Consider the following 15049-nt stretch of genomic DNA (forward strand, 5'->3'; position numbering starts at 1 on the left):
TCCAGAAGGGACATGGCAAACTGGAGCATGAAATTAGCAGGGACAAATGCTCCATGACAACCGTGACTCCAGAGAGCAAGTACCTGGAGAGGTTCCTCTCCCTAATTGTCCTTCTCCTTTCACCTCTGCCTGTAGTACCACATTTAAGAGTAACCCCCTGTGAGCATCTCTCTGGCTGTGGGTGGACAGCCAGCTCGTGGACACAGTTCCCACCTTGAAGGGTCACAGGGCTCACTTGAAAACTTTAAGGGGAGAATGAATTACACAGTGTCAACCTTTGGCAAGAACTCTGTCCTCTTGGGAATGGAGGCAAGGTGAGAGGGTGAGCTTTACAGAGAACCGTGGGTTCTGTGCTATCTCCATAGCCATGTGATTCTTTTAGGAGGACGTTCATGGAGCAAAGTTTATAGTCCTGTTTCTTTCATTCTTCAACTCTTCCCCCCTCCTCGTGTCCATACCCCCCTCTTAGGGCTCTTCCTCAGGTTCTCTTTCTCCTTACTCCAATTCTCTGACTTTCAGTGAAAGGACGATCACTACCCTAAAATTTCAGGTCCTCACTCTGCTGTGGGAGACAAATGTTGAGGACTAGTTGTGCGGTTTCTCAAGAATGTAATCTTGAACTCTGTTACCTTCCATTTTTCCCCCTGAAAACGAGGGGCGGTATGATCCTGTAAAATCAAATGAAATCCTGTCTATGAAGCCCAACACCTTGTGCAAGTGAATCGAGTGCTGACTTAAAATACGAATTTACTTCAATTCAGGGAAATTTCCCAAGATTGAAAATGCTTGTCTGTGTTTCCAAACTTTATCCGTCCCATGGACCCTTTCAATTTACTTTTTCCTGAGAATGCTCCTTTTAAAAAAATAATTAATTTGATTTCCTTTTCAATATACAGCTTGGATTCATAGTTTCTCCATAATGGTATGACGAAGTCCTCAAGTACCACTGCACTGGCCTTCAGAAATATTTCAAATATCTCTCCCCTCTCGTGATGGATACCTTGGGGGTCTGGTGGCCGCAGCACAGGTGACACAATTATCAGAGATGCCAAGTCCCAGCACAGGTAGTGTTGGTTTAGCTGTCACTTGAACTGTCTTTTAGATAACTTGTTCTTCATCCAGCACCATTCCTGGCTTTCTTCATTTTAGTTTGTACGCTGCACAGCCTGACAAATGACCATGTCTTTTGTTAGATCTGATTTGGAAAAAGTTTTCATTAGCTCTCTCTCCGTAGTGAAATCTCCAAGCAATATTGACCTCGGCCATTTTTGTCCTCTAAATATTGTCTTAAGAAATGATGGACACATGCTAAGAACTATTAATTGAAAAGAGTGAATATGCTCAGAATGCATTTGCTTTTCCTCTAGTTTTCCAAATTTTAACAGTATCAATTTTTATGATAATTTTTTTCGTGACTAAGTAAAGCAATGCACAACTCTTCCTTCTTTTCTGGGAATGCTGGGTTACACGGAATACCTAGTTGTGGCTGAGTCTGATTCAAAAGGTATTAAGACTGTGAAGAATTTTTCAGCAAGTTACTGGAAAAGTCTTGACTGATTAATCACATAGATATTTTGAGGATGTTGTGTGTGAGCATTTTTATTTTCAAAATATTTTCATTGATTCCTACTCATCTGGGAAACATATTAGCAGCACCCTATTCTAAGAGTAAACAGAAACATTTTAAACTTAATAAACCCATACATTGAAATGAACAAATATATTTTTAGGGTCATGTTCAAAAGTGAGTAGAAGAACCATTTCTTAAGGTATTCAACATATCTTTGTTTAATTATATAAATATTAGTATACGAGATGCTTATCATTAAATAGCAAAGCATCTCCACTAGTCCACATGTTGTTTGTAGTGAGGGTACCGTCAGCTCAACAGTGGTTGGTGGTTTTGGATCATAAAAGCAGCATTGGGAGTTTGCAATTTTGCTAAATGGGGGAAAATGAAATAGCACAGAAATAAATGCAGTCATTTCTTAACAATATTCTGAGTTTAGGCTTAGAGACCATCTAATTTAGGAACTCATTTTAAAAAAACTTATTGGAGGACAGTTGACTGAGAAGGTTGTGTGAGTTTCAGGTGTGCAGCAAGGTGAATCAGTTGTACGCATACCTATGTCCATTCAGATTCTTTGCCCATGTACGTTATTGCACAGTACTGAGCAGATTTCCCTGTGCTGTACAGTAGGTTCTTGCTACCTATTTTACGTACAGTAGTGTATATATGTCAATCCCAACCCCTAATTTACCCCTCCCCATATGTTTCCCCTTTGGTAAACATATTTTTTTTTTCAAGATCTTTGAGCCTCTTTTTGTTTTGTAAGTTTTATTTTTTTTTTCTGGCTGCACAAGCAGCATATGTTAGTTCCTGAGCCAGAGATCCATTTGAAGCCACAACTGTGATCCATGCCCCAACTGTGGCAATGCCAGATCTTTAACCCATTGTGCTGGGTCAGGGATTGATCCTGCACCACCTCAGAGACAATGCCAGATCCTTAACCTGCTGTGCCACCACAGGCATTCCATTTCTTTTGTAAATTATTTGGTATCATTTTAAATTAGATTCCACATATTAGTGTTCTCATATGATATTTATTTTTCTTTGTGGGATGTACTTCACTGAGTATGAAAATTGTACGTCCATCCATGTTGCTGCAAATAGCATTATTTCATTCTTTTTTGTGGCTGAGTAACGTTCCATCGTATGTATGTACCACATCTTCTTTATCAAATGCTCTGTTGATGGACATTCAGGTTGATTCTATGTCTTGGATATTGTAAACAGTGGTGCAGTGAACATTGGGGTGAATGTAGTATTGCAAATTATGGATTTCTCCAGATAATGTCTAAGAGTTGGATTTGCTGGACCATAGGGTAGTTGGAAGAACTCCTGGGTCCTTTTGTTTTAGTTCTGCCTTAGTTTTTTGTTTACAGTGAGGAATGATCATGGGAATGACAACTACCAACATTTATTGATCGCTCACTGTTTTAAGGCCTTTATGTCCTTCAATCCCTGAAACCACTGTATGAGGTGGTAAGTGTTTTATGTCCCATTTATAGGTGAGCCATCTGAAGGATTACTAACTTTCCAAGGGTCACACATCCAGTAGGTAAAAGTCAGGAAAGCCTGAGTCTGTTCTCCCGTCATTCTCTACCTTTCATTCTCTCCTTTCATTCACTACATTTCATTCATTTTCCCTCTTCTTTTATCTCTCCTTCTTAACTAGTATGTGGGATTAAAATTTAATGTATCTTATCAACTTGTTATTATTATAAATATAGGAGTGTGGGTAATCAAAGAAAACCAAAAAGTGTGAACAAGAAAATCAAAATCATACCAGCTATTACTTTTGGCATTTAACTGGCTCACATTTTGTGTGTGTGTGTGCATGTGCGTGTGTGTGTGTGTAGAGTTAGAGAGAAAAGATTATATAAATTACATAACGCATTTTTTCCTTAATAGGGTAGGACCTTTTTTTTATTCATCAGCCATATTTATTTATGACTTTTTATTTAAATATGTCACCACATTTTCTTTTTATAATTTGTGACTATTTCCCACCAGTTCATCAATTATATTTCTTTTTTTTGTTTTTTTTCTTGGGCCGCTCCCGCGGCATTTGGAGGTTCCCAGGCTAGGAGTTGAATCAGAGCTGTAGCCACCGGCCTACGCCAAAGCCACAGCAACGCAGGATCTGAGCCGCGTCTGCAACCTACACCACAGCTCATGGCAATGCCAAATCCTTAACCCACTGAGCAAGGGCAGGGACTGAATCCACAACCTCATGGTTCCTAGTCGGATTCATTAACCACTACGTCATGACGGGAACTCCCATCAATTATATTTCAAAAGCATTTTATGTAAGTGAAATTTTAGTCGTAACAAAATTTTGAATTCTTATATCGTATTTTTCTTATTGTTTCTGCTTTGGTGTTATATTTAAGAAATGTTTCTCATCCCAAGTTTATAGAAATGATTATATGTTTATTCCCCTAATGCTTTTTACTTATAGTGAGCCAGAGTTTATCCTTTGTAAATTTTAAATACTAACTTTTCCAAATATTAAATTCTTACTGATAACAAAATTTGTTTCTTAAATTTCTCTTTGCTCTTTTGACACATCTATTTGTACAAGAATAATTAGTTGTCAACATTTATAAGACTTTCTGTTTTCTGAAAGTTTAAATCCTTTGTTATTAATCATTTCCAAAATTTTCCTGTCTCTTACTTACTATTGATTTTCATCTCCTTTGGATTATGGACAGTGTCAGGTGTAATCTGTTTTGAAACTGTCAGGGAGCTATGACATGCTGACCGTACCAGCAAAAAATAGAAATATACCTTTGTAGTATTTAAGGATTGAAATATTTGCTTTGACTCTTGACATCAAGGCCTCTCATAGAGTCATGCCAATTTTCCATTGACCCAAGTGTTCTCAAATTCGAGCAAACTAAATTGAACATAATATACGTGGTTTGTATCTTCATGGCCACAGCTCACTTGGCTTGCCTCTAAATGATGTCTGAATCTATTCCTGCCTAGAGGCAAAGCTACTGACTGTGTACAGGGCTGATGATGTCTCAGGTATTCCTCAAAATTAACCCATACAACTCTAGCACCCCTGGCATTCCTGTCCCTGGGCACATCTGTGAATCACGGTTATGTGTAAACCATCAGTGATAATAATAACCTACAGCTCTTGAGCAGGATTGTGGTACTGGCTTGTGTGCTGGGCATCCATATCCCATTTGCTTTATGGTTCGGGGGTTTTGCTGTGCTCACTTCGTTATGAGTAAATTGGACAAGTGTGTTTGACCTTCTGGGACAAAAAGAGAGAGGGTATCAGAACTAAAACTCTTTTTTTTTTTCAGTGTTATTGATATGGAATTGACATATAATAATGTAGACATTTAAGGTGTACAACATAGAGATTTGATATAAATATATATTTCAAAATGATTACCATCTTAAAATTAGTTAATGTCCATATTTCTTGCAGGTACAATTTCTTTCCTTGGGATGAGAACTTTAAAAATTTACTCTCTTAACAACTTTCTGTTTACTTGATTTTATTGGCGTATATTTGACTTACAATGTTTTATTGGTTTCAGGTGTATAGCAAAGTGAATTAGTCATACGTATACTTATACCCATCCTTTTTCCCATGTAGGTTATTACAAACGATTGAGTAGATTTTCCTGTGCTATACAGTACGTTCTCATTAAGCAACTCTTTTATTTTTTTTATTTTTTTAAAATTTTCCCACTGTACAGCAAGGGGATCAAGTTATCCTTACATGTATACATTACAATTACATTTTTTCCCCCACCCTTTGTTCTGTTGCAACATGAGTATCTAGACAAAGTTCTCAATGCTATTCAGCAGGATCTCCTTGTAAATCTATTCTAAGTTGTGTCTGATAAGCCCAAGCTCCCGATTCCTCCCACTCCCTCCCTCTCTTGTTGGGCAGCCACAGGTCTCTTCTCCAAGTCCATGATTTTCTTTTCCATGGAGTCGTTCATTTGTGCTGTATGTTAGATTCCAGTTATAAGTGATATCATATGGTATTTGTCTGTGTCTTTGTGGCTCATTTCACTCAGTATGAGAGTCTCTAGTTCCATCCATGTTGCTACAAATGGCATTATGTCATTCTTTTTATGGCTGAGTAGTATTCCATTGTGTATATATGCCACATCTTCCAAATCCAATCATCTGTCGATGGACATTTGGGTTGTTTCCATGTCCTGGCTATTGTGAATAGAGCTGCAATGAACATGCGGGTGCATGTGTCTCTTTTAAGTAGAGTTTTGTCCGGATAGATGCCCAAGAGTGGGATTGCAGGTCATATGGAAGTTCTATGTATAGATTTCTAAGGTATCTCCAAACTGTTCTCCATAGTGGCTGTACCAGTTGACATTCCCACCAACAGTGCAGGAGGGTTCCCTTTTCTCCACAGCCCCTCCAGCACTTGTTATTTGTGGACTTCTGAATGATGGCCATTCTGACTGGTGTGAGATGATATCTCATGGTAGTTTTGATTTGCATTTCTCTTATAATCAGCGATATTGAGCATTTTTTCATGTGTTTGCTGGCCATCGATATATCTTCCTTGGAGAACAGTCTGTTCAGGTCTTTTGCCCATTTTTCCATTGGTTGATTAGCTTTTTTTGCTGTTGTGTTGTATAAGTTGCTTATATATTCTAGAGATTAAGCCCTTGTCAGTTGCATCATTTGAAACTATTTTCTCCCATTCCGTAGGTTGTCTTTTTGTTTTCTTTGCAACTCTTTTCTATTGTAGTGTATATATGTTACTCCCACCCTCGCCATTTTTTCCTCTCCACAATGGTTTCATCTATGGTAACCATAAAATTGGTTTTGAAAACTGAGGGTTTGTTTCTGTATTGTCAAGAAGTTCTTTTGTATCATTTTCATGAGATTCCACATATGTGATATCATATGATATTTGTCTTTCTCTGACTTTCTTCACTTTGTGTGAAAATTTCTGGGTCCATCCATGTTGGTGCAAATGGCATTATTTCCTTCTCTTTTATGATTGAGTAGTTTTCCATTGTGTGTATGTACCACCTCTTATTTATCCATTCATCTGTTGATGGACCTTTAAGTTGCTTCCATGTCTTGGTTATTTTAAATAGCGGTGCAATGAATATTGGGGTGCATGTATCTTTGGAATTATGGTTTTCTCTGTTTAGATTGCCAGGAGTGGGATTTCTGGATCATACGGCAGTTCTAGAGTTTGTTTTTAAAATAACTTCCATACTGTTCTCTATAGTGGCTGCATCAGCTTACATTCCCACCAGCAGTGCAGGAGGGTTCCCTTTTCTCTGCACTTTCTCCATCATTTATTGTTTGTAGACTTTTGGATGATAGCCATTCCGACTGGTGTGAGGTGATATGTCATTGTAGTTTTGAAGTGTACTTCTTTAATAATTAGTGACGTTGAGCATCTTTTCATGAGTTTTTTGTTGTTGTTGTTGTTGTTGCCACATGTCTGTCTTCTTTGGAGAACCATCTATTTAGATCTTTTGTCCATTGCTGGGGTTTTTTGTTATTTTGGTAGAAAGCTCAATGAGATATGTATGTATTTAGCAGATTAATCCCTTGGTGAGCACTTCATTTGCAAAGATCTTCTCCCATTCTGCAACAAGAGAAGCAAGAACTGACAAAGGCCAAAATTATTAGAAGGAAATAACTGATAAAGATCACAGCAGAAATAAATGAAACTGAGACAAGGAAAACAGTAGAGAAGGTCAATGAAATGAAAAGTTGGTTCCTAAAAAATCAACAAAGTCGATAAAACTTTAGCCAGTCTCACCAAGAAGAAAAAGGGAGAGGGCTGAAATCCATAAAGTGAGAAATGAAAAATTACAATGGTCATCACAGAAGTGCAAAGATCATAAGAGACTACTACAAGCAACTATATGCCAGTAAAATGGACAACCTAGAAGAAATGGAGAGATTCCTAGAAAGGTACAGCCTCACAAGACTGAACCAGAAGGAAATAGAAAATTTGTGCAGACCAATCATAAGAACTGAAATCACAACTACGGCTAAAAAATTCCAAAAACAAACATCAAGGACTATGGCTTCACAGGCAAATTCTATCAAACAGTCACAGAAAAGTTCACACCTATCTTTCTGAAACTCTTTCAAAAAATTGCAGAGGAAGGAACACTCCCAAATTCATTCTATGATCCCACTATCACCTTGATACCAAAATCAGACAAAGACACCACACATACCAATGAAAATTACAGGCCAATAACACTTATGAACATAGATGCAACAATCTCCAATAAAATGTGAGCAAAATGAATCCAAAAGTATATTAAAAAGGTATATCCGAAAGTATTTCTTGGAATGGGTTAGCGATGAGATCCTGCTTGTAGCATGGAGAACTATGTCTAGTCACTTATGGTGGAGCATGATAATAGGAGAAAACAGAATGTATGCATGGATGTGTAACTGGGTCACCATGCTGTACACTAGGAAAAAATTGTATTGGGGAAGTAACAGCAAAACAAAAAATGAAAAAAAAATTTAAAAAGTTATGTCCCAACATGATCAAGTGGGATTTATCACAGGGATGCAAGGATTTTTCAGTATCCACAGAGCAAGCAATGTGATATACCACATAAACCAACTGAAGAATAAAAACCTTATCATCTCAACAGATGCAGAGAAAGCTTTTGATAAATTTCAAGACCTATTCCTGATAAAAACTCTCCAGAAAGTGAGCAAGCGATAGAAGGGAAACTACCTTAACATAATAAAAGCCATGTATGACAAATCCACAGCTGACACCGTCAGTGCTGAAAAACTCAAAGTATTAACATCTTTCAAGTGTACAATATAGTATTCTCAACTATAGTCTTGTTGTACATTACATTCCTAGATCTTATTTATGTTATAACTGGAAGTTTATACCTTTGACCACCTTCTCCCAATTCTCCCATTCCCTATCCTCTGCCTCTGGGGACCACATACTTGGTCTCTGTTTCTAAGATTTTTTTTTTTTCTTTTCTAGGACTTCACCTGTGGAATATGGAAGTTCCCATGCTAGGGGTTGAATTGGAGCTACAGCTGCTGGCCAAGCCACAGACACAGCTATGCCAGATCTGAGCAATGTCAGTGACCTACACCACAGCTCTTGGCAATGCTGGATCCTTAACCCACTGAGCAGGGTCAGGGGATCAAACTCGTGTCCTGATGGATACTTGTCAGATTCGATTCCACTGAGCCACCATGGGAACTCTGCTATGATTCCCCCCCCGCCACAGTGAGATCATACAGTATTTGTCTTTCTCCTTGTGACTTATATTACTTAGCACAATGCCCTCCAGATTTTCTGATGCCTAACATATGTGTATATCATGATGTCTTTATTCATTCAGATGTCTTGGCTATTGTAAATAATACTGCAGTGAACATGGGGGTGTAGACATCTCTTCTGGAGAGTGATTGTATTTCATTTGTATATACACACAGAAGTAAAATTGCTGACTATGCAGTTCTATTTCTGGTTGAGTAAACTTCACTCTGTTTTCCATAGTAGCTGCACCAACTTACATTACCACAGCAGTGAACAGGTTCCCTTTTCTCCACATTCTCACTAGCATTTGTTACCTCTTCTTTTCGGTAATAGCCATCATACCATCATACCATGTGCAAGGTGATAGCTCATTAAGATTTTTATTGGCATTTTTCTGATGATTAGTGATAGTAAACACATTTTCATGTATCTGCTCATCACTTGGTTGTCTATATTCAGTGTTTTGGCCTAATTCTTAATTAGGTTACTATTATAAATATTGTTTTTGGTATTGGGTTCTATAACTCCTTATATATTTTTGTTATGCACACCTTATGGTTTGCAAATATTTTCTCTCATTCCACTTTTTCCTCTCTTTTTAAAAACTATTTTTATGGGCAGAAGGTTTTATTTTTATTTATCTATTTATTTTTGTCTTTTGTATTTTGGTTTTTTAGGGCCGCACTCATGGCACATGGAGGTTCCGAGGCTACGAGTAGAATACGAGCCAGAGCTGTCGGCCTACAGCACAGCCACAGTAACACAGGATCCAAGCCACTTCTTCGACCTACACCACAGCTCACAGCATTGCCGGATCCTTAACCCACTGAGGGAGCCAGGTATTGAACCTGCAACCTCATGTCCTAGTCAGATTCCTTTCCCTCTGCACCATGAGGGGAGATCCACAGAAGGGTTTTTTTAATTTGATACAAATGCATTTGTTGATTTTGATTTTTTTTTTGCTTTTTCCTTTGGTGAGGTGTCCAAAAAATCATTGCCAAGACTCATATCAAGAAAATTTCCCCCCTCGTTTTCTTCTAGGAATTTTACGGTGATTGGTTATTTAAGACCATATATTTAAGTCTTCGTTCACTTCAAGCTAATTTTTTTAGTGGTGTAATACTGAGATCTGGTAGTCACATTCTTTTCATGTGAATATCCAATTTTCCCTGCACCACTCACTGAAGAGACTGTCTTCTCTCCATTGAGTATTTTGGTTACCATTGGTTACCATTAGCTTGAAGCATCTTCCTACACTATCATTCCCAGCCTCTATTTTTAAAGCTAAAATGAGTCTCTTGAAAGAAGCACGTTGTTGGATATTGTTTTTGTATTTATTTAGTATATGTCTTTTTACAAGATAATTTAATCCATTAATGTTTATAATATTATTGATAGTTTATGACATTATTGACAAATTGTCAATTATTTTATAGATCCATTATTCCTTGCTTCTTATCTTGCTGTCTTCTTTTGTGAAGTGATGTCTTTGTGTAGCAGTATGCTTTGTCTTTTGTGTAGAAACTATAGGTTTTTCTTTTGTGGTTACCGTGAAGCTTACATAAAATATATTTATAACAACCCATTTTGGAGTTCCCATCGTGGCGCAGTGGTTAACGAATCCGACTAGGAACCATGAGGTTGCAGGTTCGATCCCTGCCCTTTCTCAGTGGGTTAACGATCCAGCGTTGCTGTGAGCTGTGGTGTAGGTTGCAGACGCGGCTCGGATCGCGCGTTGCTCTGGCTCTGGCATAGGCTGGTGGCTACAGCTCCGATTCGACCCCTAGCCTGGGAACCTCCATATGCCGCAGAAGCGGCCCAAAGAAATGGCAAAAAAAAAAACCAAAAAACCATTTTAAGCTGATAACAGTTTAACTTTGATAGCATCCTACATTTGACACTTTTCTTCATCCCTGCCCTGACTTTTTATGTTAATGATGTTACAATTTACAAATTTTAATATACGCATCCTATAACAAATTATTTTAACTATGGCTTTTCTTATATGTCTATTTTTAAAATTTACATTGGCATAAGTACCTTACATACCACCATTACAATAATGAAGAATCTGACTGCTAGTCTATATTACACTTACCAGTGCATCTTAAACCTATAATCACCTCTTAGCATAGTGCTGTATTGGATAGGGGAAGGGCAATGCAGTCAAATGTACTGCTCCTCTCCCCTTCTAATGTGGGCCTTCTCCCTCTCTGTGGTCTAGGGGTGTGCTTCTGTGTCATCCTTGTGTTTCAAGATTTTCACAGCTATGTCTTTTCTATGAACAATTGAGAGTGGTTTTGGGTGTTTTTAGTGTTTTTGGTGTTTTTGGTGTTGCACCTGCAGCATATGGAGGTTCCCAGGCTAGCGCTCGAATCTGAGCCACAGCTGCCGGCCTATGCCACAGCCCCAGCAACGTCAGATCTGAGCCTCATCTGCAACCTACACCACAGTTCAAGGCAACGCCAGATGCTCAACCCCTGAGTGAGGGCAGGGATGGAACCCACAACCTCGTGGTTCCTAGTCAGATTCATTTCTGCTGTGCCATGACGGGAACTCTGCTAAATCTTTTTTCATGAGGGTAACTGAAGTTAGGAATGACCTGTGTTGTCATCTTGATTATATCACTGAGAACTAAATCTCTAAAGTCTGACCTTTCACAGAGTACTACACTCTTTCCTAAGATGCAAAATATCTTAAAATCGGGACAGGAGTGGGGCCAGTAGTGAGTTGTTCTAGTCTCATTTTGGAATGGTTTGCATGAAGGCTTCCCTAAGAAGGCTTCTTTAATAATTTAATTGGGCACCCATGCTGTGTCCATCAGGATTATAAATCCGATGTAAATTTCTACATCATTTTGGAGTTGAGGTATTGAATATATTTGTGTAAAATTTGAGGAATTATTATATACAGGGTATTAGTTATGGGCAAAGAAGGAAGGGAGTTCCCTGTTGTGGCACAGGGGAAACAAATCTGACTCCCATCCATGAGGATGTGTGTTTGACCCCTGGTCTGGCTCAGTGGGTTGTGGATCCAGAATTGCCATGAGCTGGGGTGTAGGTTGCAGACATGGCTCAGATCCCACATTGCTGTGGCTCTGGTATAGGCTAGCAGCTGTAGCTCTGATTCGATCCCTAGTCTGGGAACTTCCATATGCCATGGGTGCAGCCTTCAAAAAGCACAAAAAGAAAAAGAGTAATTTTTAAAAGTTTATCTAGCTGCCCATCATGGAGAGTAGAGCTATTCAAATGTTTCCTGAAATGATGGAACGTATCCTTTTATTATTAGGAAGCAGCAGTTATATATCAAATTATCAGTGGTCTTTTAAAAGCTTTCTATTGTAATCGATGGTCTCTTCCTTATATATATATGGTCACAGAATTTCTATTGCTTTGTCTTACAGAGACTGATAGAAACTTTGCTTTATTTCAAAGTTTCAATCACATTTTTGTTGTTGTTGCTTTTTTTGTGTGTGTGTGTGTTTGTGTGTCTTTTGAGGGCCATACCCATGGCATATGGAGGTTCCGAGGCTAGGGGTCAAATCAGAGCTGCAGCCTCTGGCCTACACCACAGTCACAGCAAGGCCAGATCCGAGCCGGGTCTGTGAGCTACATCACAGCTCATGGCAATGCCTGATTTTTAACCCACTGAGTGAGGCCAGGGATCAAACCCACAACCTCATGGTTCCTAGTCGGATTTGTTTCTGCTCTGCCACAATGGGAACTCCTCAATCAACTTTTAAAACATGTCTTTATGTTTTAGTGAGACCTCATGACATAAGAAACTGAAACACTGAGAAGTTACTTTTTGACAATTCACGATGAAATGTTGGAGTCTTTCCTTCAGGATGGAGAAGCATTTCCCCTTTTCCAGTGCTCAATGGAAGAAAAAAAAAATACCATATTTGAGAATTATAACACTACCATTTCACCTGAGTCAGCAATGAATTCTTTTCTTTGTTTCTGACTGTAGGAGTCCAAAGCCAATGACTGGGGGAGAAAATATTACAAATATCACCCATTTTATCATCTTGGGATTCTCAGATTTTCCCCACATCAGAGCAGCCCTCTTTGGTATGTTTCTGGTGATATACATGACAACTCTGACTTGGAACCTTTTCCTCATTGTCTTGATAAGGATGGATTCCCACCTCCACACACCCATGTACTTCTTCCTCAGTAATCTGTCCTTTATAGACATCTGCTATGTGAGCTCTACAGCCCCCAAGATGCTCTACGACTTCTTCCAGGCAAAGCCAACTATCACCGTTGTGGGTTGTGCCATTCAATACTTTGTGTTCTCAACCATGGGACTGAGCGAGTGTGGTCTCATGACAGTCATGGCTTATGACCGCTATGCTGCCATTTGTAACCCACTCCTCTATTCATCAACCATGTCACCCTCTCTCTGTGGTTGGATGGTGCTGGGGTCCTACATGGCTGGATTCTCTGCTTCTCTGTCCCAAGTGTGTGCCATGCTTCAGCTCCACTTCTGTGGGCCCAATGTCATCCACCACTTCTTCTGTGACATGCCCCAGCTGTTAGTTCTTTCCTGCATTGACACATTCTTTGTACGACTCTTGACTGCTATTTTAGCACTGATCTTTGGGATAATAAATTCCCTGGTTATCATGATGTCCTATGTCTACATTGTCATCTCCATCATGAAGATCACTTCCGCAAAAGGCCGGTCCAAGGCTTTCAACACCTGTGCTTCTCACTTGACAGCAGTTACCCTCTTCTACACCTCAGGTATGTTTGTCTATTTGAGTTCCAGCTCTGGCGGTTCCTCCAGCTTTGACAGATTTGCCTCAGTCTTCTACACTGTGGTGATTCCCATGCTGAACCCTTTGATATACAGTCTGAGGAACAAAGACATCAAAGATGCCTTGAAGAGGTTGCAGAGGAAGAGAGGATGTTGGTCAAATAACAGATTGAGAGATTTGTCGTGTTAGATTGACCTTAACACACATTAATATTCTCATGAACGGAGTGTAACAAAATTCATACTGCCTTGGACAAACAGGCTTAATTTGACACAGACAGTTTGCCAAAATAGCGAAACAGGTGAATCAAGCCTCAAAACTGCAATATCTTTAAGATATTGGCACACTCTTGCCACTTTCACGTGGCATAGTACTGGGAGTTCCAACCAGAGCAATTCAGTAAGAAAAAGAAGTGGGAAAGATGATGTAAAATTTCGTTTCTGTACAAGTCACGTGACATTATATGTAGAATACCCTAAAGATGCAGCCCAAACCTTTTATTGTGAAGAAACAAATTGAATAAATTTTCAGGATAAAAATTATATATAGAAGTCAGTTGCATTTGAAAATACTAGTAATGAGCTTTCAGAAAGAGAAATCAAGAAAACCCTCTCATTTATAATTGCATCCAAAGAATAAAATACATAGGAATAAATTTAACCAGGGTGGGTGAAAGACCTGTACACTAAATGGTAAGACATTGATGAAACCAGTTGAAGAGGACACAAACATATGGCATGATACTTCATGCTTATAGGTTTGAAGACTGAATATTTCAAAAAATTAATATGACAAAATAATTTATAGATTCAATGCAAGTCTTCATGTAATTCTCATGGCCTTTGACAGAAATAGAAAGAAATAATCCTAAAATTTGTATGGAACACAAAAAACCCAAAGAGCCAAAGCAAACTTGAGGAAGAAAATCAAAGCTAGAGCCTTCACGTCTTCATTTCTGACTCTACTGCAAAGCTAGTAATTAAAACAGTAGACACATAGGTCAACAGAACAGAGTAGATATCTCAGAAATAAACCCATTCATCCATGACAATTAATTTATGACAAAGGAGCCAAAAATATACAATAGGGAAAGGATAGTTTCTTCAACAATTGGTGCTCAGAACACTAGATGGCCACATGAAAGAGAATAAACCTGGACCACTATGTTACATTATACACAAAAATAAAACTTAAAATCAACTCAAAATAAAGATTTGAACATTGGGAAGTGAGACTACGAAACACCTGGAGGAATCCATATGGGCAAGGAAATTAACATTTGCCTTGATAATGATTTTTTAGATTTGACACCAAAGCAGGGTGTCAAAAATTTAAAAAGTCAATAAAAGCAAAAGCTCCTGCACAACGGGAATCATCCACAAAATGAAAAAAAAAAAAGAATTATGGAACAGGAGAAAACATTTGCAAATATGAAATGAGC

General features: G+C 38.6%; 1 protein-coding gene across 1 annotated transcript; it reads left to right on the forward strand.

Moving 5' to 3' along the window:
• The first annotated feature begins 12828 nt into the window (after positions 1–12828).
• LOC100524301 (olfactory receptor 5AN1-like) lies at positions 12829–13797 on the forward strand. The gene has a single exon (XM_085010295.1). The coding sequence runs from the start codon at positions 12829–12831 to the stop codon at positions 13795–13797; it is 969 nt and encodes a 322-aa protein (XP_084866421.1).
• Positions 13798–15049: the final 1252 nt, after the last annotated feature.

This window comes from Sus scrofa, chromosome 2, assembly GCF_054392235.1.
Source record: "Sus scrofa isolate SSC_HxYL_T2T_F1_AM1 chromosome 2, Sscrofa_HxYL_maternal_Yorkshire_Landrace_v2.0, whole genome shotgun sequence".
Taxonomy (NCBI): Eukaryota; Metazoa; Chordata; class Mammalia; order Artiodactyla; family Suidae; genus Sus; species Sus scrofa.

Excerpts from the sequence above, each read along its gene's own strand:
- LOC100524301 (XM_085010295.1), top strand. The coding sequence starts at position 12,829 with ATGACTGGGGGAGAAAATATTACAAATATCACCCATTTTATCATCTTG.